General features: G+C 37.5%; 1 protein-coding gene across 5 annotated transcripts in view; it reads right to left on the bottom strand.

Annotated features, from left to right (window-relative positions):
* Positions 1–24,218, bottom strand: part of ADGRB3 (adhesion G protein-coupled receptor B3) — a 466,174-nt gene that overhangs the window by 43,835 nt on the left and 398,121 nt on the right. For all 5 annotated transcript variants that reach the window (XM_056344433.1, XM_056344434.1, XM_056344432.1 and 2 more), the window contains 2 exons: positions 1,422–1,572; positions 855–924 (listed from right to left, as the gene is read on the bottom strand). In XM_056344433.1, the coding sequence (XP_056200408.1) occupies positions 855–924; positions 1,422–1,572 (221 nt within the window). The remainder of the gene's footprint in view (positions 1–854; positions 925–1,421; positions 1,573–24,218) is intronic.

Raw genomic sequence — 24,218 nt, forward strand, 5'->3', positions numbered from 1 at the left:
AATGCCCTCATTACCAGGCTTCACAGTCATATTTCCTCTCTCTCTGTCCAGATGCATACTTAATTTCTTAGGCAACACCAGGAGAGCTCCAAACAGGATGACTGAAGGAAACGCACTAGCATACGTAATGTTTCAGTGGTTGGAGGTCTGTGCTGGCAGGACAGAGGGTCAGCCCAAGCTCCTTCTTCAGCAGGAGACAACCACAGGGCAGCCTCGCTGAGGAGTGTGTTTTCCAGGGTGCTAAATATGTACCGGTACTGGGCAAGTGGCTGAACAGGAACTGTATTAATAAAATGTAAATGAAGTATGCAGATCTCCTCTTTGCTGCCTTTCAAGCACAGCCCAGTCCAGGAAAAGGGCTGGGTCAGGCGCTCCAGGAGAGAGAGGATGAATGGGAGAGCTATTTTCGGTTTTTTGTGGGGCTTTGGCTCCCAGCAGCTCAAGGGCATTAAAGCCGAGGTACACGCTTGTGGGCAGAAACCTGGGTGCCAAAGAGCCTCTTGCCAGTACAGTTTCAGACATGTTTAGAGGTTGACAAAGGCTAGCCATGACATTTAATGTTCTCTTTGGTATTCGTATATAAATTTTAGATGTCTAAGTGCACCTAATGCTCAGTGTTTCTAAAAGGCTTGCTGCTTCAAAACCTCACAAGAAATTCAGGATCCCTGGTGCTTTGCTGAGCTCAGTCCAAGACTGGCATATGGTTTTCTCTTTGTTCTTTTGTGGATCACTCAGTGACTCTTAGGGCAGTTCCAAGTGTGAATGTAGAGCCTTCAGACTGTGCTGTGTAATTCCTGATGTGTATGACATTCTTGTTAATTAAAAACATAATTTATCATTTAAGATTGACTTACTAGTGGGCTGTTCCATATCCTTTTGTCTTGGTAAAGCCTATTGATATTGCAACCACTAATGCTGGTAAACCTGAAAAAAAAACCAAAACAGTAATAATGATTAGATGCTGAGCAAAATATTGCTGTTCTGCCTGGACAAAAAATGACAGGGCAAGCTAATGCAAAATGACCAGTTTTGCAATGAATGAATCATTTAATGAAGCACAGTGCTATTGCAGGATTTGTTTTTCTGAAGCACTGGGAGGAAGATGCTGTTTTCTGCCCACGGTGTACCACTTTGATATAGCTAAATTACTGGTACATTTGACAGGCCTTAAAGTGAACTTGGATGAAGTTTCATGAATATTCGGTTAATCTTTTTTTCTTGCTTTATTTTGATTTTTTGGTATTACACTACTCTTGAAAATCTTCTAAATTTTTGCTGAAATGTGTTTATAAAAGAATGTTACAATATATACCAGCATAGCTTGAGCTGTCTACTGAATAAAATGATGATATTCTTGACATTGTTGTTGCATTAAATGTTTCATCCCAATGATTCTGAGGAAATTAATTTTACAGACTTACCCCATCCAAGGCACAGGAAGCGTTTCCTTATGAGCCGTGTCCTAATTTTTCCAGTAACAGCCATATATGACTGCCACGCTTCCGTCAAAACCCAACAGAATGAAGCTAAGAAGAAGAAGTGTAAAAACGCGGTGGTTGTGGTGCAGATGCCCTGCAGGGAGCAAAGAGAAGCTCATGCTGAATACTTAGGGACACTCATTTTTCTTTTCAATTCAAAGAGTTGTCGTGTTCTATGATCTTGACCTTTATTCTTAGCATCAACTCCCCCTTCATGATGTGGTGGCCACAGAGAGAGAGAGAGAAAGAGAGATGTTGATGGGGATTAGGCAGAAGAGGTTTTGACTGTTTTCCCAAACACTGAGTGTGCTGAGCAGGGACAAAGAACACAAAATAAATCATGCCACTAGATTTTTTTTCTACGCATTTACTTTGATCATCATAAAGCCATTGTGGAAGCAAGTTACAAAGTTACTGATTATAAAAATCTCACAGAGCTGAATAACGAAAATGTAGGAATACAAATACTCCTAATTGCCAGTTGTTTTCTTTCCCTCCATGCAGAAGGATCCTGACTGTAAATCTGAATTTTAGGCAATACATTGTTTGATTTTGATTTTGTTTTTAATTGAAATCTCATAGAACTTTAACTTATTGGAATATTCTGTCTCGGATCTTTTTAGTCAGTTTATCATAACCTTAACAGTTACCCTGGATATTGTTTTTAAATTTTTCGGTCACTTGTTATCTGAAAAGAATTTTGAGCACATGCTTTTGTCACTGTAGCCCTTAATTAAACTTGACATTGTAGCTTATATACATGAGCTTCTTGGGTTAAATTATGACCTACTCTCTGCTGTGTTGCTTAAAATGCCCATTGCAGGCTACAAAATGCAGTGTGCATTGTAACCCAGAACGAAAACCACACCAGAACCACAATTTATTCTTATAATAATTTGAAGTTTCAAAATTATATCAAGGTTAAAAAAAACCCACACCCTGTATTAACAATACAAGATCACAGTTAAGAAGTACTATATTATTTTTATGATTATTTATGCAGCATACACATCTAATAGCTATCTCACACGCATGTGATAAAAGGGTAGGTAATTTTTTTTACTAAAATCCTGGTTCGGCAAACTATTTAGGAAGAAAATATGCAAGTTCCTAATTATATATAAATGCTTGCATATATTGTTGAATCAAGGCTAGTAGCTACAAAAAATTGGGAAGGATAAGATATATATGACACCAGACATTTTTTAATTCATTTTATATTCCTAATTACTTTCAGGTCTTTTTGCGTTGAATTTTCTTTTGTGGTAATATTCTCAGATTCTTATCTGAAATCAATTGTGTTTGTTCACTCCAATAGTTATCTGAAATACATAGTTGATAGCTGGTATCAGCTGATATTAGCATTAGCTGATAATCTCTGAATTTTCAGAGTTATGCACTAAAAAAGTCAAAACGTACTGATTTTCTGCTATGAATTTGCAGATGTGACAAACACCTTGTTTTCTAATTCTGGGTCAAGTTGTCAATTTTTTATAAATTTTATAAATTATGTGTATTTAAATCTGGGAGAAAGGAGGTCTATGTAATTATTTGCAAGAGAACTATTGTTTATTTTTAAGAAGTGAGGAATGTAAACTGGAAAAAAATCTTGAAATTGTACTAGTCATTCCATCCAGATTTTGCCATTAATTCTTATGCTTCAATGTGCTTAAAGTATGTGGATTCATAAAATCTATACTGTTAAAGCCTAAGTGACAGCAATATTTCCTGTATATGAAAAATATTTAAAATGAAAACTATGCAGTGAAACACACAATAAATATAATAGAAAATACACAAATGTCTTTTCTTTTACTAGCTGGCTCATATGTAATGAATTCCCACTATACGACTTCAATTTGCTTTCCTATCAATGTTTTTGTAAAAGCTAACATGTTCTGTTGGAACAAGAATTTAAGAATAAAATTACTTTTGAGGAATAGTACAGAAACTTTTATGGAGAAACTCAACAGGTAAAGCAGATTTTTACCCTGAAAAAACCCAGTAAATATACTATTTCCTTTATAAATAATGCAAATGCAAACAAATCCTGATCTTTTTGGTGAAAACATACCAAAACTCGATGACTGGATGACTGAGTATACAACTGTAGAATTTAGTTCATAATTTATCCTCTGCATTGAAAGAAAGATAGATGATGATAATCTGAAACAAATGTGGCCATGGCTGCTGTGGAAGAAAGAACTGTGGTGAAAATATTAATGATCATGTTGATCTCAAAATGAGATGACAGCAAGTTTTATCAGAAGCGATTTTTTCTTTAGCTGGAATATACGACTGCTGATTATAGCTAACTCTTCTGAGTGGCAGACAGAGGTCTGTAATGAACACTGATGGCAAGCCTGTATCACCGATATAAGAGTATGTTTGTATCATATACCATCAGAAAGATGCAAATCAGCTCCAAAACATCACCTAACAACTGCTGTGGGATAGCGATGACAGGATCATGCGCGGGCAGTGCTTGAAGTGAATTTAGCCTCCCTCCTTCCCCAGCCAGAGAAGCAGTTCTGGCAATTGAATCTCCCCTCTCGTAGGGTATAGCCACAGGCTCAGCAGAGTTGACCAATACACCCCTGGAAATCTTCTTTTATGTACTTCTGTATTCTTCCCCTTTGATAAACAAACAATGCTGTTCTGTCTGGGAAAGTGCTGTATCTGGGAAGTCTATTTCCGAATAGGAATAAAAATTCATTTTCACTAAAGGCTGTTATTGAACGGGGCACAGAATATCTCCAGCTAGGAAACTGTAACTTTAGCAAGGACTTTATTAGTATTTTGTTTGTTCTCACCAGGTCATGGACTACTCCTCTCCTTCCTTGCCAAGGGACCACCGCCTCCCTTCGCCTTGCTGCACATGCAGCAGCATCACTAAAACCTTGTGGCCCATCACTCACAGAAAGCTGTGTTGTGTCAACCTGTCTGCACCAAGAGATAGTGGTATGTACCTTCCCCATTGCTTTAGGAGGAGACGATTCTTATTTGCTTCTCATTTTAGTTGATTAAAACTCACTGAATTAATTACCTGTGCTGAGCACCTGTCAACTTGCAACAAAATGAATTTTAACATCCTAATTTATTCACTATTTCTTCAAGCTTCTGAAATTAAGTCAGCTCTGTAACTCTAACCTCCTCTTCCTCCCATGGCTGTTGTTCTCAGGTCCCCATATTTAATTCTAATTACAAGTGGGGGAAGGGAGCTTTTCTCTCCTCAGAATGCACAATTTCATGAGCTTTAATTGAGCCTCAAGTGTTCAGCTACCTTGAATATCTCATTAAGACCATTCATCCCTTTTTAATAAACAATATACTATTGAAAGTAAGAGCACACATCAGGTATCAAATTATTTCCTTCTTTTATTCGTGTAAGACACCCACTCCAAATAAGGGAGAAGCACAGCTGAGAAATGTAAAAAACAGTGGAAATTCAAAGTTACTTATTCTAGCCATCAATATCTTTAATGTAATAATGGTGACTAATAAAGAGAACATTTAACCATTTTTATGGCCTACAAAAAGTAGGTCATAAATACAACCTCAAAATAATAATGTATTATATTTTTTGGAGCACTTTGTTGTTGATTTATTTATTTTTTTTAATAGAGCAGTGTTCTTTGTAATAGCAATGTGAACTGATTTTCCACACAAAGACAAAGAGGGTTAAGTAAGGATACCTGATTTGTCTTCTTCCCCTGAAACAAGTTCTTTTTCTTTCAACAAATTAGTTGCCTCTCTATGGGGTTTGATAAATACTATAAGAATCAAAGCTACTGGAAAATAGACATGAAAAATGAAATCTGTATTGGTGATAGCAAAATGAATAGGGCTAAAATCCACTTAACTGGATTGTGTCATAAGTAGAAAAGAAAACTAGCAGAAAATAATTTAAATAATAAAATTCCTTGGAGATTAAAAAAAATATCTTGCCCTTGACTTAGATAAGCCTGAGATAAATTATATGAGTGCTAATTTTATTCTTATGAACTTCTGACCATGTACTGAATACACAGACAAAGAGCACTTAAAGACCACAAAAAAGAATAAATGAAACAAAGAACAAACAAAACAGAGAGAATGCAAAGGACATAGCAAAGAGCAGATAGATAATTCTATGTCAAAACTGGTATATTTTATTGTCTTTTTGTAACTCGCAACTATAAAACAGTTTATATTTTCCTTCTTTGAAAAAAAAATATAAATTAACAAAGGAAAGTATTGCTTATTAACCTTTACTTCATTTTTTATGATTATTTTTAAACTGATTTGCATAATACAGCACCTTTGTCTAAGGAATGGCAGACACTGTCAGAATACAGGGATACAGTATACTGGTCAGATAATACTGAATTCTAGATGAAATAGTAATTTCTAGAGTAAACTGCCATGAAATAGTAGGTGGACTTTCAGAGGCTGTGAAACAAAGAAATATGGGCTTGCATCTCAGGAGTTTTTCGCTGGAAGGGGGACAGATTTTCAATGACAAAATAAATATGGCAAGAAAGGCTGTCTCTTCAACTCCAAACATATTTGAAACTGTTGGATCTGAAATGCCTGAGAAATCATAGCTGTAGACTTTCAGGATCATTAACATTACTGGCACCGTAAAGCTTTGAAGGTACCATTTAATTTAAAAAATCACATGTTCTTTTCTGTTGCCAGACTTGAATACAGTTAACACCACTTGTTCAAGCAAAGAATTCAGGAAATTTGATACCCATATTGAAAAGAGCACTATAGTGGAAGGAATTGTTCTAAAATAATGTTATTCATATTTTAAACCAACAGCTATGAAAGTATATACTTTAATTAACTTATAGACAAAGTTTTAGATCTTCTAAAAACCTCTGATATCCTTAAAAGTTGAAGGCTTAAGTAGTTTAACTTCATTATATTGTGTGCTGATATCTGACATGATAACCCAAAATAATTAGCATTTGACTTCATGTAAAGAGATATGCACAGTTAATTATTATACTGAAGGTTTCTGTAGGCAGTACAAGACAATGTGAAGGTAGCCCTTACTTGGATTTTAAGAGCAAGCTAATTTTTCAGTGCAATAGCAATGGGTTTTGAGTAGTTATGTGATCTCCCCCAAAAAGATAATGAGTGTTAACTAAGGACATACATTTTTTTTTCTCCTACTCAATCATTTTGTTTGCCCACAACAAGCCAGATGCTTTTCTAGGTTCTAATAAATAGCTCATAAGCTGGCTGTAAATTCTTTTGGTTTACTTTACAAATACAGTCTCAGAAATTTCATCTGTATCAGCACTGCAATGCCACAGTAAGGTATTTTTAGTATGAAGTTTTGATTTATATATTCTTTTGTATCATGTACAAATTATCACAACAGTTGTTAAACTTTGGGGTCACTGAATGTGCGAGTCTCAAGGTGCAGTATCAATTGTTCAGCTATTTTAAGTTTTTTGTGTCTGTCATGTCTTTTCTCTTCTGGAGTCTGTCCTCTTATCTGACAGTATAACCCCAGTGATCCTGATGCAATGCTGTAAGTGTGACTGAAAGAAAACATAAAACTTCAAGTTTTCTCCACATTTGCACTTTCCAGACACACTTTAAATATGTGTCTTCTTATTTTCACCTAAAGTTTCTCTAAATGCTTTACGATTTAGATTGCTTTAGATTCAGTTCCTGCTCCTCTTTTTCTGATGTTTACTCAAAGGTATTTCTGAAAATTACCTCTGATTCATTCACAATCTTTAATGACACTTTCTTATGAAGATCAGTCAGAATGTCCCCCATTTTTTCCCAGGTGCAGAGTCCAGCAATAGAGGTGCCGTTCATACCTGATCCATTAAAAGTATAGGGACCCTTCTTTTTAGCTTCTGCTCTTTGCAGTTACTTTTCTTCAAAGTTCTCCTTTGCATTTAGATTTGATACCATATAGTTGTACTTTGGCATCCCTCAGTTACGTCTATAAAGAACTGCTGTTTTTTATCTGCTGCCCACTATTATTCTCCAGACGTTATAATGCACATCGTATAAAATCATTCTATCCACTAGATATGAAGGGGTAGGCTGCTGGTTTTTGGGATGGAAAAGAATTAAGGAAAGTTGCTTGCTGCATATGCAAACTTTCCTTGCTCTGTTGTATGGCAGGATCTGTCTATGCTAGTGAAAGTAAAAGCACCCTCTTTGCACTGACATGTGATCCGTGATGCTAAATTTTTAGTGAATTCCTTGGGCCAAAAAATGCTCACCCTGCCCAGGCTCACGCACAGACTGAAGGAGAGCCTGGGCCAGGAGCCCTGCCTGAGGGTCAGCTTGCCACAGCTGCCCTCCTGCCCTGGAGGACTTGCTTGTGATGGATGCAAGCCGTGTTGTGCTATTTTGCCTCGGGGCTATAGAAATATTTGTGGCTCATTTTGGTTAGTGGTTGGGATAGAGGTAAGAACTCCAGCTGGATAATTCCTTATATGCTCAGCTATTTCTAACATAGGAGACGGTAAAATTAATTCTGTGGTGTTTACAGCATTCTCTGGAGATTTTCAGTGCAATGCACAGATTTGTAATGTGTTAAGTCAGAATTGCTTTCTTGGTGGCATGCCTACTGTAAATTGAAAGCCAGTAGGAAGACAGTTCTCATATAGTTACCTTATACTCATTTTAGTCTTCCTCCTGGTTTGAATTGTTATTGCTAGGTTATATTCCAGCAAATGAGCTCAGCACAAGCAACATCACAGAACAGGATACTCAGAGACAATTTGATTTCTTCAATTACAAAAAGTGGCAAGGGAAGCTTTTCCCTTCTTGCCTTTGTGCTGTGAACAGAATATATATAACAGTATATATGTATATAGCAGTATATACAGAAATGCATATATTTCTGGGCAGGCAGGAAATGAAGGAATAGGATCCTCTAATTGTTTACAGGATTAATTCAAAGTCAGTGGAAAGACTTCCATTAATTTAAGTGGGCCTTATATTGAGTATCAAACCTGTAGAATAAGGTATGTAGGGTGCATGAGCAGAGGCTTATGATCTTGCTTTTTATCCTAAATGTTTTAAATGTTTACAAAGTATTGGATGAATATTTTTCTGGTAAGTATGGCCTACTTCATTTCATAAATTTATGCTGTTGGCTTTGATGTTAAACACTTTAAACAAGGTAAATGTCAACTCTGTCAGGACAAAATAACCCAGTATTTTAACTATGTCCTCACATGAATATGTTGTGAAGTTTATGAAGCTCAGAACAACAGGTTTTCAGGCAGATATAAAAGAAAATAAAAAGCTCTTTACAACTATGAAGCATAAAATCAATTTAAACCAAGTTTTTCAACTTCTCCCTCACTAATTAATCCCAAATTGGTATCACTGTATTGTAATAGTGATGCTTCACTGTGCCAGAGAGCACCCTTTCCTAGTTCTCTTCTTTTTCTTTTATTTGGTAATTTCTTTTTTCCTCAAAAGTCAACCCTTTTGAGTGTAAAGTGATCATGCTCACTTCAGGTGAAGAGGTGGAAATCTCTGTCATGCTTTGTTAGAACAGATTCAATACTGAGCTACTGAGGAATGACAATTAAAAAATTAAATTGAAGGTGATGCTATCCTGAAAAATTACTCTATTAAGAAAAAGCTTGGTGAGATTTTGCATTACGAAGTCTAAAAGATTTCTTATTTAAAGAGTAGATAAAATATAGATTTGTTTCTTGAATTGATGTGCAAGCAAAATCAACTTGGTGCCTGAAAACCATTGAAGAATTTAAGTTCTTATGTTCTTGCACTTCATTTACAGTAACAATATTACAGAAGCAGAATGGAAGGTGCAGTGTGAACATAAGGGTCTGGCTTGATATTGATGAAAGTGCAATTTGGCCTGAAAAGTCTCTGAAACTGGCTGTGACTCATAGGGGAAAAGAATATTCATTCTGGCTGCCAGAGTGGTTCTACTGGGCTGTCAGAAACAATTCTATTTGCTTAGGAGCTATGCAAATTAAGGTGGAGACTGTGGATAAATAATAAACAAGCTTCACTGATTTTATTACACTTTGGTTTACAGGATAGTTGTTTTTAGGAACTATTTTTAGACTCTGAAAATGCCATATTGGTTTAATTTTAAAATATGGAATGTTCAGTGTGCTCTTAAATGAAGACAAATGCTCTTGGCAGCTTTGAAGAGATATAATAATGACACAACTCTATTAACAATGAAGCAAAAGCTGTTTGGCTATATCATACAACAATGTGCTGTATGTTCATTTCAACTTATTACATAAAGACATCCAGATTTTTAGATGTCTCTTTGGGTTGTTGCAAGTAGAAATATTTGGTTGCATTAACATACTAATGGTTGTACTGGTTTGGAGAAGAATGAAGGATACAACAGCCAACAGTTAATTAGAGTGATGAGCCACCTGTGCTACAGTGTTCCAGAGGTCCTGAGTCTTCCTAACTTTAATTTATTTAAAAGTTCACTGTGGGGGCTGCATGAGTAGCTAGGGGCAATGAGCCAGGATTGATAATGAAGGGGTGGCTGAGCTAAGCACAAAGGTTACACATGAGTCAGCAATGATTGCAGCTAAAGAAAGGAGTAGTTCAGAGCACAGTTGAGAGGGAGCTCCCTATGGAGTTCTGAGGAAAAGAGGAGGTGCCTGGGCACTGACAAAGGCAAGGAATTGAAGGACCTTCTTTGAAGAGATGGCATAACATAGGAGGGTAACAGAATGGATGCTCAAGACAGTGGAGCCTGGTATGTAAGACTTCAAATTCTTGTAACATGATCCAAGTACAGCCAGTGCAAACTGATGTCCTAATAGAAATATTACCAGGAAAAAGCCCTTACTGGGTAGATAGAAAATAATGCCTTGTGTTGCCTCTCAGTGCTACATGGGTAAAAACCTGTCATCAAAGAACTTTTTCTATTAGGAAAATGTGATTGTCACTTCAGTATCTCTACTCTTAAATCAGATCGTTTGCTTTATTTTAGATATTGATCTCATTTGCTAACAATAAAACTGCTGTAATTTTAGGGAGTTTCCACAGCAATCAAAATGATGACTAGAACAAGAAGTTCAACAACAAAGCCTGCAGTTGCCTTTCACTTAGTCTGACTGTGATGATTACAATCGCCATATGAAAACAGTCCATCTTCTTGTCTGGGATATTGATGTCATCAACTATTCCTTGTCTGCATAACTGTAAGAGTTCCATCCCTTTACACAATTGACTGAAAGCATTGGTTCCATCCCTTCATACAATTGACTGAAAGCACTGAAGCAATATCTTTGCAATGCTATTACAAGATTGTCATATGTCAGCTACCCTTACTCTTTTTCTTTTTAAATTACAGTTCTATACATAAGTCTTAAGAGTCTTTATATAAGAATGGTAACAGGAAAAGGATGATTTTGCCCCCAAGAGCACCCTCAGTTTTAAGGATGCCTAGTTTTCTTCAAAGGAGAGTGTCATTTAGGATTAGCAATATGAAGACAGTGAGAAATGGTCCCTTTTGAGAGAAGAAATTTAAATCTGAAATAGAAATAATCCAGGGAAGGAAGATAGTATCTACATTATTGTGGTCATCCAAAGTCTTCTCATACCACATAACTTCAGTTTATTTTTCCAAAATAACTGATAATTTTTTTTTTAAGATACATTATGGCTACATATATTTGTGCTTGCAGATCAAATGGGTTAGAAAGCATTCACTCATCCTGCGGCCAGCTGGAATGACACAGTAAATGTCTATATTAGTAAATTTTTCTGTGCTCCAAAATAAGGTGGCCATATTCAAACAGCCTGCTGTCACTGGTCCCTTGCCAGTTCTAACTATCCCAAACTCAGGGCATTGACTGGGATAATGCTAGTTAGTGTGGGACAAAATTGTGCCAAGAGGCATGCTAATGCTTCCAGAGTATGGATGACTTCATGCCAATGCTTGAGGTCATGCCCACCTACAGAGACACGTAGAACAGTTTGGCTTTGTTCTCTCATCCAATAAAACATGTGGTGGTTTTGAGCAAATGTGGTGGGCTGACCTTGGCCAGCAGCTAAGCACCCACACAGTCACTTGCTCACTCCCCCCAGCAAGATGGGGGAGAGAATCGGAAGAGCAAAAGTGAGAAAAACTGGTGGGATCGAGATAAAGACAATTTAATAAATGAAGGAAAAAAAGCCTTCACCAAGTGATGCAAAGGCAATGACTCACCACCTCCCACCAGCAGACTGTTGCCCAGCCAGTCTCCAAGCAACAGCTACTTTTGAAAGACCACTGCCACTTGTATTGCTGAGCACGTTGTCATATGGTACGGGAGAGCATTTTGGTCAGCTGGGGTCAGCTGTCCCAGCTGTGTCCCCTCCCATCGTCTTGCACACCCCCAACTTCCTTGCCGGCAGGGCAGCTGAGAAATTAAGAAGGTCTTGACGCTGTGTAAGCGCTGCTCAGCAATAGCTGAAACATCAGCATGTTAGCAACGCGGTTTTAATTAGAAACCCAAACCACAGCACCACAGAGGATCCTGTAAAGAAAATAAACTCCATCCCAGCCAGACCCAGCACAGGAACCTAACACAGAACCCAAATGGAGTATCTGTGTGTGGGGGTGACCACACATGCCTATGAAGAGAGGACAACAGAGGCTTTTGAGTCAAGCGGTGTTCATAGACCACGTATGTAGACATACACAAACAGACAGGTACTTTTAAAAAAATGAATTTAAGTGCATCTGAAAGTTGTTAATGGGATACATATGTGTACACATGTGGTTTACCAGTGGGTTTTACTGTTTCATTTAATTGAAAACCTAATTTTTTTTTTCAGAAATATGTACTCTTTCCCTGTAACCTTAGAATCAGAGCACACGTTGTCACACTAGAAAAGCAAGTGGAGGAAAAGAGAGCCTTGGATGGCTTATGCATTGCAAAGCAGTATTTTCAGCAGATTAAAGACAGAGGAGATTGCTTTACATCTCTATATCAGAGCATGTCTACCTGTGTACCTGAGAGTGAACACAGAGTGAGGGGAGCAGGACAGAATCTCCAATTTGGGCAACTGACAGTGCTCTAGTTCATGTACAGCACAGTCAATACAAGCTTATTATACAATAGCATCATGAATCACATTAATTCCTCTTATGGTTATGATATTAATTTATAATGCCTTTAATGCACTAGCCATAGGTTGTTTCAGAGGCCATCCATCTCTTTCTTCACTTCATGCAGAGATCCATGTAATGCTGATGAAACTGCCTCATCTACAGGATGAAATTTCAGCTGGAAGACGTTCCTAACAGAGGGCTCTATTTTATGGAAAACATAGTTAAAAAAAGATAGGCTATAAATTTAAAGTACCTTTAAATACAGGAAAGGGAAAGCATTGGGTAATTATGTGTTTCTTATGATATTAATGAAATCTCAGTGACTTTCACATAGAAGAAAGATTGTATAGCAATGGATGCCTGGGCACATTTTGGAAATCAAAGGAGGCAGTTCCTCAAGATACATTGCATCTCTGTCTGACCTTCAGTTCTGGTCATTGTATACCATGGTGTTGTGATTTAACCACAACCAACAACTAAATACCACACAGCTGCTTGCTCACTTCCCCACCTCCTCAGCAGGATGGGGAGAAGATTTGTGAAAAAGATAAAACTCGTGGGTTGAGGTAAGAACAACTTAGTAATTGGAAAAAAAAACAAACCCCAAACAAAACCACGATAGCAACAATAATAACAACAACTGTAATGAAAAGGAGAGAGATGGAGAGAGAAATAAAACCCAAAAGGAGAAGAACAAGTGATGCACAATACAATTGCTCACAGCCCTCTGACCTATGCCCAGCCAGTCCCTGAGCAGCAATCTTCAGCCCCTGGCCAATTCCTCCCAGTTTATACAGTCAGCATGATGTTCTGTGCTATGGAATATCCCTTTGGCTATCTCAGGTCAGCTGTCCTGGCCCTGCTTCCTCCCAGATTCTGTGCACCTTCTCACTGGCAGAGCATGGAAAACTTGAAAAGTCCTTGATTTAGAGTGAGCATTTCTTAGCAACAACATCAGTGTGTTATCAACATTAATCTCATACTAAATCCAAAACACAGCACTGCACCAGCTACTGAGAAGAAAACTAATTCTACCCCAGCTGAAACCAGGACATGTGGCTGCTGGCATGGTGGATAATTTGATAATTTATGAAACTTGAAAGAAAAAAGCAACCAGAGAGGAGGTGGTGTTCACACATGTATATGGAAGATTGACTAAGAACAGGAAAGACAACAATAGGTTAAAAAGTCAACTTCTCCACTCAGTTAATATTTTGACATTAGTTTCCATTCATTGCTTGCATAAGAAAGCAAAATGTCAAGGTTCCCTTTCTTATAAAAGGTGAAATCACTTATGCTGCTTATACCTTTGCATTGTCTTCTAGCAAGGAGGAAATTCTGTGAGGTATCACCTTTATTCAGTTCTTTTTGTCTGCTATGTTAAACCAGCAGGATAAAAAGTTTGAAGTAATGACAAAATAATATTTATGACAAAAAAGTGTGGAATGATTCACAATGATTCTTTTAGCATGATTATAAAAATTTATAAAGTTGTAATTATTAGACAGGAACATTATAACAATCTGTGTGTTTTAAAGGAGCAAAGAATGAAATGGTCTTGTAGAGGGATCAGATGCAGCAGGAGGAATTATAACTAGTAAAAGCTCCTCTATCACATTACTTCAAGCCAGATTTCTTGATTAAGGTGAATAGAAGTCTTTTTATTGGCCCTGGATTTCTTGCCTCTATTCCACTTCCCTGTTTCTTCTCCTGAAGCCACAGAAAAGTTTGGCTGAGTTAGTTCATACTTGGGATGTAAGGTGAAGTGAATCTACTCCTGTCAACAGAGTCTGAAGGCAGAGCTGGGGTATCATTAGTATTTGGAATAGCACCGATTCCTCACAGATACCAGCGAGTACAAGTTTCTTCTTCCTGTAGGCTTTAAATATAGTCTTTTTATGGGAGTCACTATAAGGAGTCTTTTTAGGACCTTAAAGCTCTCTGCAAGGCCTCATATCTACTGGTTTCACCTTTGCTTAACTCCCAGGGACTCTGCAAACATGAACCTCCTGCTGGAGAAAAAAGGGGTTTCCAAATGAGGAAGGAAACATTTTCTGGAGGGACACTGGAAAGAATGCACAGAGATTTCAGCAAGATAAACTATAGAGAGAACTAGCGCCTAGCAACATGATAGCTTTCTCCAGGCGGGCTTTAGCTATGCTCTTAGATAATGCTTGCCAGGGAATTTGAAGAGCTTCTCATTAAAGATGCCTACAGCAATAGAAGATTTAGTATCTCAAAGTTTGTTATTTCAGGGAGAAGAAGGGAACCAGAAAGTCTGCACAATCAGTTTGATGAAGGTCGTGTTAATTTCTGCACTGTGAGCATACAAGCAGCAACAAGAGGAAGCAGGCAGTGTACAAAGTCCCCATTATGAACACTTGTTTAAAATACACTTTATTCTTCTATCTGTATTTTTCATATCAAAGAAGATGCTCTGAGAATCCCATATTTATCTGGGCTATTTAATCATCTGCTCCACTCATAACAGAACAGTGGCCACTTGTACATGCATAGGAAAGATATTAGCGCTTTGTAAGGTGATTTGTATTCCCTAACGACGTGTATGAGATCATTGTATGAATGAACATATATTTTACCAAAGAGAGGATGGACTTGAATAAAACTACATCTTTACTGCCTTTAGTTCAGTGTTTTGAATAGTACATGCTCTGTGCCTGACTCAGACTGCAGTGCCCTTGAGAGAGCAGCCCCCGGTGCTCTCCCTCGGTGTTGGGACAGAGCCGAACATGACAGGACACCTGATAAAGACGATTGCTAATAATGCAATTGCTCAGGGTGATCCCTTGACAGAAGTTTAATTCCAGTAGTGTTTTTACCCTAGGAGGTTTCACATAGCTTTGGGGATAAATACAGCAGTGAAAACCAAGCAGGAGAAGAGCAAATGCATTTCTTGAAGGCTTGGTTTATATGTTAGTAAAAGGGCAAACAGAACTGCTCAGTTTACAAAACTGCTAATTTATCTTCACCCTACATATCAGGAGGACTGATTTTGCAGTGCTACTTACCCAAATCTATCATTGTTTAATAAATTACTCATGTGTTTCTGACTGCCTTTTGTCATTGATTTTAGCTCTAGCCAGCTTTAAGTGTGTTGCTATTTCCTGGTTCTTTCCTTCATTAATATTACCTTCTCAATCCACACTAGGCACATATTTTCTGAAGATAAATTGTTTTCAACCCTTAAAGGTGGTAATGCTGTGATGGCTTTATGGTAAGTACATGCCACTAATTACTTCAGAACTACTGTTGAATCAACTTCATCCAATGAGGCAGATATTTTGTGGCTTCCCCCTTCCCTCCCCCCATAAACAACTTTGCTATTTTTAGCCATTAACAATATTTGTAAAGAATATTTTTTACTATTTGATTCCACATTTAGTTGGTGAATTGTAAGACAGCGTTCTGTCTAAATGTGGCACAAAAGCACTGGTTGATATTACTAATGTATCTTTTTTTAAAAAAAAACTTTTCTGGTGAGAACACTCATTCTAATTACTCAATTGATCTCATAAACTATCAGCATATACATTTCTAAACTTCCTCTTACAGTTTCGTATTCTAAATCACAAACCATCTAATATTAAATTTTCAATTAAAGAAATTGCAGAGTTTATAATATTTGTAAGAAAATTGCTGGTGCTTAAAAATATAAGTACATTCTGATGAAACTGAAATGACACTTTGGCTTGTATCACGGCACTCTGGTTTTTGCATGAAACAGCCAACAGGATGCAGCCGATCATCTGCAATTTTGTTTGAGTGTTGGATACACATGAATCATCCTCATCTGTGGTGCTTTTTAAAATCTCCTTCCAGTTATTGTGAGGGACTGTAAAGACAAACAACTCTGCTCAGGATACAAATAATGTGATTTGCATTCAAATAAAATTTTAAATGTTAGAACTAGGATGCTCGATATTTTTTCTTTTTTTTTTTAATTTTATTTTTATGTTCTTGATACATCACAGAATTGAAATATGGAACTCACTGCTTTAGGATTTGAAGGTAGCCAAAGAGATAAATGTGTTTAAAATGGATTACAGAATAGGCTAACTGCTGGATGCTTTGGATGCAGTTCTGGCTCAGAAAATCTTTAAATTGCTGACTGCAAAAAGTTGGGAATGTGCATCAGAGATAGGATCATTCATTCCCTGTTCCTATACACTTTCCTATGTATCTGGTTCATGTCGACAGCATAGTGAACAAGACAGATCACTGAGCTGATCCGATACTGCTGTTCTTATGATCTAAAGCTGGCAGGTAGCAAAATTATATCAGATAATTTAAAAAATCAGGTCAAATCATGAGGGATAAGAATTCTGCCAGTGTAAAGAAAACCCCTTTCATCCACAGAGTTCTGAAGAACAGGCACTCCTCTGCTGCTCTGTTTACACAAAGGTTCAAGGTCCTCAGTAAAACTCTTCTGTGCAGGCAGCCCAGACCAGCACCAGCTGCTTTCACTCCTATACTGCCCAGGAATATCATCCCCATTTAGCCATCACTCTTCAATCTTACCTTTTTCTCCTCCAATAAAACCCCGTAAGTTTCCCACCTACTGTTCTTACATGAAATACTTTGATTTAATACAAATGAAAAAGATTTTATAAAAACAAATTTCCTTTGCTTTTATACATGCATGGTTTGTTTTTCTCTGTGAATTTAATGGCCTTTTGAGGCAGGTGGTTTCGTGGTTCTCAGGGTACAGTCCTGTTTCCCCCTTGTTTGTATGCTCTTTTTGTACAGCAACAGAAGGGAGAGGCAAGGATATAATGAGCCAGAAATGTAAACCTTCTGAGTTAGGAGAGCTTAGGTATAAAATGTAGCATCAGAAACCACTTTTTAAGGTACTGAAGCCTTGCAAATCTGCTACTACAGTCAGTGAAACTGCTAGCTGGCTGGCTGACCTTGGATTATTTTTTTCTTTTCTTGTCTGTACTTGCCTCTCCCCAACTATAAAACAGTAATGATGACACACACACCACTCTCATAAAACATTCAGACTTGACGAGGAAAAATTATATACCTATGCGTATTTGGAGTAATTTGATTTCAAGTTGAATGTATCTTGCTTTTTTCCAGGTAAATTTTTCTCAAAGAAAGAAGTTTAGTAGAATGTCTTTACAATATCTGTTAAAGGGAAAGGTCAAGTATAAAGCTAACAACCACCTACTCTTCCAAACTCAACAGATGTGTATATGTGGACATTATGTTTTATCTTTCTATCAATATCTGTCACTCAAGAGAATAATGCAAGAAGGGGGAAAGAGAGACAGAGATTTTAAAAAAATCTAAATAGACTAAAAAATGTTGCCATAGAGACTGATTCAGACACTATAAAAATAGCTTTATGTATTGTTGATACCATTATTTTGCTTTCTGGTACTCTACCTGACTGAAGCAGAAGGCCTCAGCAAGATGCCCAGAATCATCAAAAGCAAAGTAGCAATTCCATGGAGGATCTCCCAGATTATTTTGAATCCATGGCTATGTGCACATTTGGTTTAAATTACTTGTTTCAAAATCTAGTAACATAGCTCCTGGAAGCCAGGCCAAGAAAACTGAGTCTTTACAGCTGTTTTGCTGTGTAGCAGCTTCCTGGCAATTATATACATTCTCTTCTTTTAAAATGAAAAATAGTAAAATCGCTCTCCTGTCCCTTCATTTTTAGGGACAAAGTTACTGTGCTCTTATTTTAAAATTATTTTGTGTGTGTGTCTTTTTTTTTTTTTTTCTTTTTTCTTTTTTTTTTCCCCTGAGTTGAAAAATAAGTAACATTCTTGAAAATGCTGGCTGGATATACATATCTCTTATAGTCTTATTACACATTTGTAACCAGTAAAAACTATGTGGGGTGCTATTTAGTTTTCTTTTAACAACGGGAGTTTAACAAATTGATGAACAGGACATGCATTTTGAATTAATTTTCTGTTAACAGAAATACTGTGTTTTCCACCTAACTTTGATACAAGAATCATTGTCCAGTCTTTCTTGTATGTGCTAGACACAACTCTTAGAATTCTACCTTTTAAACTGTATTTCTTTTTATTTCATTTGTAAAATAAGAAGTTTTTAGGAAAGGAATACTTCAGTCTCTGAAATAGACATCTTCAGAAAAACAGTTCTTGTACAAATGAAAAGGAGTAGGGTTATATATGTCTGTAATAAAAAAGCACAACTGAAACTTATTGCTGCACTGCTTCCCACTCTTTTTGTGGCTTAACCCCATTAAAAGGATCATGTGAGCCTTGCACTCGTTTAGTTTATCCTAGCCATTGGACTGGTTCACCTTGTTCTAATCCTATTTTTCTAGTCCCTGGTTTGAAATTGATACGACAGGCATATTTATACATCACTTCTTCCAGAGGTGAGGGATTTGAGACATTTATTTTGTTGCATTAGCAAAGCTGCTAGAATTAATGGAATTATATCTGCCAAAACACAGTGATAAATTTTAATGAAAAAATCTTCCTAGTGCAACTGGAACCGAATGGGCCAGATCTTTGCTCTCTGTGTGCCTTTTTGTACTGGCAAGGGAGTCGTTACCCATAGGAAATTCTAAAGCCATAGTACTGACAGACATTTCACCCCATCACTGCAATGTTGAGGTTTGGTCAAGTTAGGTTTGCAAGGCTGCTACAGCCCTTGCAGCTGGGTGTAGCTGGCTTTGAGGGCACAGCTCACCCTGATCAGCAGTCTTTGCCTGTTTCATTTGGGCAACAGATTTGTTTTGACTGATATTTCTGATGTTGGGAAATGTCAGTTTGGCCACCAGAAATGAGCTATGTCTTTTATATTCACAGCTGAAGCAGGGGGTTGGGCAGTAAGCTGTGCAGTTGTCCAGAGCAGAGGACTCCTAACCAAAGGTGGCAGAAGAGTGAAGTTAATAAGCAGAAAGAATATGCCCATTTGACGATTTTTCAGCTGAAGTTCAATATTAGGCATCTTGGTTTACATGGTTACCCACAGGGGTATGAGGAGTGGAAAGAATCATGCTGTCTAAAGCAGGAATAATGAAACAGAAACCTTGCAACACTGCTGCAGGGATGAATTGACAGGGAAAGAAGAAACCTCTGAAGGAAACTCAGCCCCATCTCTCTGTAGTAACGAAGCCAAGATTACAAATGGCTGTGTGATAAGGCATTGTGAGGGCCTTGCTCCGTCTAGAGGCTTCAGCAGCATCAGAGGCTTGTAGTATAGCTGGCAATATCAGGCAAGCGTTCTGATGTGTGCCACAGATGACATTGCTGACGACCCTATGTGTTCCTTCCCAGAATGACAGTGGAAGAAAAGGATACAACAAAATACAAGGGACTTTTCATATTAATAGGCCAGGCAGAAAGAATGCTAGATTTGATAAGGCCAAACTTATTGGAAGGTTCCAGGAGCCGGGGGGGGGGGGGGGGGGGGGGGGCGGGGGGGGGGGGCGGGGGGGGGCGAGAAAGAAGCAGCTTTTAGCTGCTGCAGTTCAGTCTTGCTGTACCCTGCAAATACAGCATGTTAAAAGCAGACACTATTAAAAGACTAGGTAGCTGATAGCATCAGAGATACTAGTTTGCTGGCACAGCTTTATTTAGATCCAGTTCTCACACTAGGAAAAGTGGGGTCTCATAAAGCCTTGAAAAATAGCAACATGGTCTACATGTTAGCAGTGTAAAAGGGATTTTATTGAGGAAGAAAAGAAAGTCACAGCTATGAAAGAATTAGCTGAAGCCCATCAGGGAAGTTGTGCATTTGTAAGGACACACAGACAAGAACATGTGCTGCCTGTAGCTGACTGGGCACTAATCTGAGTGCCAGTGGCCAAAGCATTATCGCAGTCAGATGTTAGTGCAGGTTCCTGGCAAATTCCACCTAGCAAAAGAATCTGTTTCATTGTACATCTGCATCAAAGCCCTTGTCAGGAAGCTGTGCAGGTAATGAATGTTGGTTGTGGATCTTCATCACCTGAACACCTCTAGAACAGTCATTCAGAACATCAAATTGCCAGTGTCTTTCTACTCTTAAACAGAAGTGGTTGTGGCTCAGAGATGATTTCATCTAGAGTTCTAAATATCCGAATATATGACAAGGGTATGTACATTTACAGCAGAGATGTTAGCAAATATGGTAGATTAATAAATGCAGATTTGAGGTCCAACAAGCTGATATCTATCTGAATGAGAATATGAATTGGGAAACTCATAAGCATGACATGAATAAACAGGAAATTCAGCCACTTTTAGACAAACCACTATTGTCCAGGGCATTTCTAATTTAAGATGATACCTGGCTATGGCAAATAGAGAAATTTTTTACAGACTACTAATTCTTACATTTATAAAGTCACATACATGACTCTAAGAAGACACAGGAAGATAAAAAAATATAAGAACCATTCTAAGGCATGTCATGGTTTTTTTACAGGGTCATTCTGTAACAACAGCAAAGGTGGGAACAGCTTCTTGTGGTCAGCATGCCATAGAAAAAAGCTTAAAGGAGACCAGACGATTATGACCGTATGAAAAGCCTTTACAGAATTTGATAATCTCAAGTGGAAAAGGAGACGTTAGAAGTTGATTTTTTTTTTTCTTCTTACATTTTAACATTGAAAAAGCCATAAACACTTGGTGGAATTTTTGGGTTCAAAATTCTTGCATGATATTTTACATTAGTCGTCAAGATTTTGACTAATATTTTTCAGCACTGAAAGCAAAGGCAAAGCCACTATCCATTGCTTAAACTAAGTAGCTACTGACAAAAGAAGAAACAGTTTTAAAGAAAGGTTTTCAGGTCTACATTGACCTTGTTCTGGGGAAAATTGCAGCATCTGACAGTTAATTTGAACAAATTAGAGATGAATAGGTAATGGGCTAGATTTGCCAGAAACCTGTCTGACTCTGCCAAAGAGGAAGGTATCATTGAAGTTAGCATCTAATAAACCTACTATATTATCGGAAGTACTGAACTGATTTGCATACAACTGATGGTCAGATTTTGCAGACATAGTCTAATCCATACTGTACTTCAGGCAGAGATCTCTTCCAAAATTTGAGTGACACCAGGATACAAGTAGTCAGTGCACCAAGAACAATAACCTGTGTGGTGGCTTGCCCTGATTAAGTGAGTTCAGACACTAGAATAAGGTGATGAAAGTAAGCAAATAAAAAATATACCTTACCAGATTCTAGAAAATTCTTTGACAAGTGGTATGTAGTTGTAGCACTTTTACTGTTGTTATTTCAGACCTTTTGGGGGTGGTTGTTGTTTCATTTTGGTTTGGTTTTGGTTTCTTTGGTTGGTTGGTTTTGGTTTTGTTTTATTTTTCTGAAGAAGAACACGTGACAGTTCCTGTAGCAGTGACTTCACTAGATCCATCGACTTGATTACAGTTTCAAAACCTCATCACACCATGTTATACCAAAACCAAGTCAATATTTGCAAAAGGCAGGTTATATCTATACTAGCTAACTAAGCAGGGCCAGGCTATGGGTCCAAGCACCTGGCAGGTGGTTATCCATGCTACTGAACTGCTAGCATGACCCCTGGTCTCTGCAAAGCAACACCCCCCTGTGCAATACCCATCACGTTCCACAGGCCAGCACAGGCCAACAAGCAGTATGGCTGCAGCCTGCCTCTTCTGGAAGGCATGCATTTGTATGAGTTGTCCTCAGGGCCAGAGAATGTATCCTGGCCCATTTAATTAATTATAGATGTATAGACAAAGCAATAGAGTTTCTGAAATCCTTGTAACAAAACACGGATCTCATCTCCTTTCTCTGAAAACATTCTGATTTATGCTTCCCTTACTGCCTCTAAGCCTAATTTGGAAGTAAAAATTGCAGAAGGGTTTCTATCATTTCTTTTTGCTCAAACATGTCTGGGTACCTATTATATGAAATAGTACTGCTGATCCCACTCGCCCCTGGCATTTGTGAAGTGGGAAAACTAATACTTCCCTCCAGAAGCACTCTCAGGACAAATAGAGTGTGGATGTGAAGCTCCCAGACACTGAATTATGAGAAATACATGTACCCTTGATTGAGGCTGAGGATTATATGGAATTTTAAGACAAAGACCTAATTAAATGCATTTCTTAATTATGACTAATATTTTTGTGGAGAAACAGAGAGTTTGCTTCCACAGACATTGTGGAAAGATGAAATAATTTATTTATATATTACATTTACATAATTTAGTAAATAGTTTTTATAGTAAAAGACTCGGATTCTTTTTCAGTTTTACAGATTCAGCGATACTAAAATTTCTACTTCTCCGCTTACTTCGACGTTGTGTTACCTGTGTGTGTTTCAACTAAAGCTGGAATCCTTTTATATTTTCTACTACTTGAACTTTTCTAGCCCTTCCATGCCTTAGCACTTATCTATACTCTTAATGAATAAGCACTAACTGCCTTTGCATACATTTTTTCTTTACACTTGCCTAATATGAATAAAAAGTGGGAGTCAATACTGTTGTTCTGGGTCTGTGGCACTTAGACCCTCTTTGCACAGGAAAAAATTGCTACATGGAGTCTCTGGCAGTAAAAAGTCAAGCCTTTTATTTCAGGCTTCCAAATAACTCTGTGTGAAATTATTCAGAGTGTAGTACTTTCAAGTAAAATGTTTTGGATGTCCACAATATATTTGGAAGATGGCCATAGTTTAATGTAAGTTTTTTTCACCCCTGCACAGTTGTGTGAGATTACTACAGAATTAAATAGGGGTTGGGAATATAGCAAAACCCAGAGTTTCAATTCTTGCAGTTTATTACCTTTCATAACTGCTGACACTAGACAAAATGTGTTAAGGTACTAGTACAAAAGCAATTGAACTGGGATACTATGCAAAGTGCTTTGACCTTTCCTATTAAAATATTAGGGATCAATTATTCTCTTTACACACTGCAGACAGAACAAAAAAGCTTATATGAAAGCAGGAAAAAAATAGGTCATCTAATAGGAAAAAGATTTTGGTAATGTAATACATTCCATGGGCAATTACAGAAGCATCAATATTCAAAAATAGACATTGTTTCTACAGGTAATAATTCAAGACTAATAAAGTCATTCCAGGTGCAATGTAACAGATAAGATGATGTCAAACAAAAAAATTGAAGTAGTGTTGTCAAAGTCTTTATGTAAGTAGTTGCATGTAAAACTGTCTTAAATTCTGCAGTATTCTCCTTGTTTGAAAGCAGTTCTCTATATTTGAAATGAATGCCTGGTATCAGTGACAACTCACCAAAAAGCAAGAGTAATCAAGTTAAAGGAGAGATGAGAAGACCAAGTCTGCATCCACAGGCTGAATTTTTTAACTGATATTGCTCTGCACCTCTAGATGCCGAAAGACCTTTAATAATTCAGTGTTGACTTTGGAAAATCTGATGTGCCCTCCTGAATTACACAGGTAAATCTGCATCTTTCTGGAGATGCCGTGTGTGTGGGGGGGTGTGAATATTACTTCTGGGTTTGCTACAGACTTGTTTCTCCATACTGGTGGATGGACCACAGCTGTGTCAGAAGGCTCTGTTACACAAGGAAAACAGGAACATTGTTTCTTCCTCTTCTGCATTAGTTAGTTTTGCTTGAACTCAGTTACTGGCCTAGAAACTTTGCATTTTAAATTAGATTATACCCTTTTAATGTGAAAGTTTCATCTACA

Source organism: Falco biarmicus, chromosome 6 (genome assembly GCF_023638135.1).
Source record: "Falco biarmicus isolate bFalBia1 chromosome 6, bFalBia1.pri, whole genome shotgun sequence".
NCBI lineage: Eukaryota > Metazoa > Chordata > Aves > Falconiformes > Falconidae > Falco > Falco biarmicus.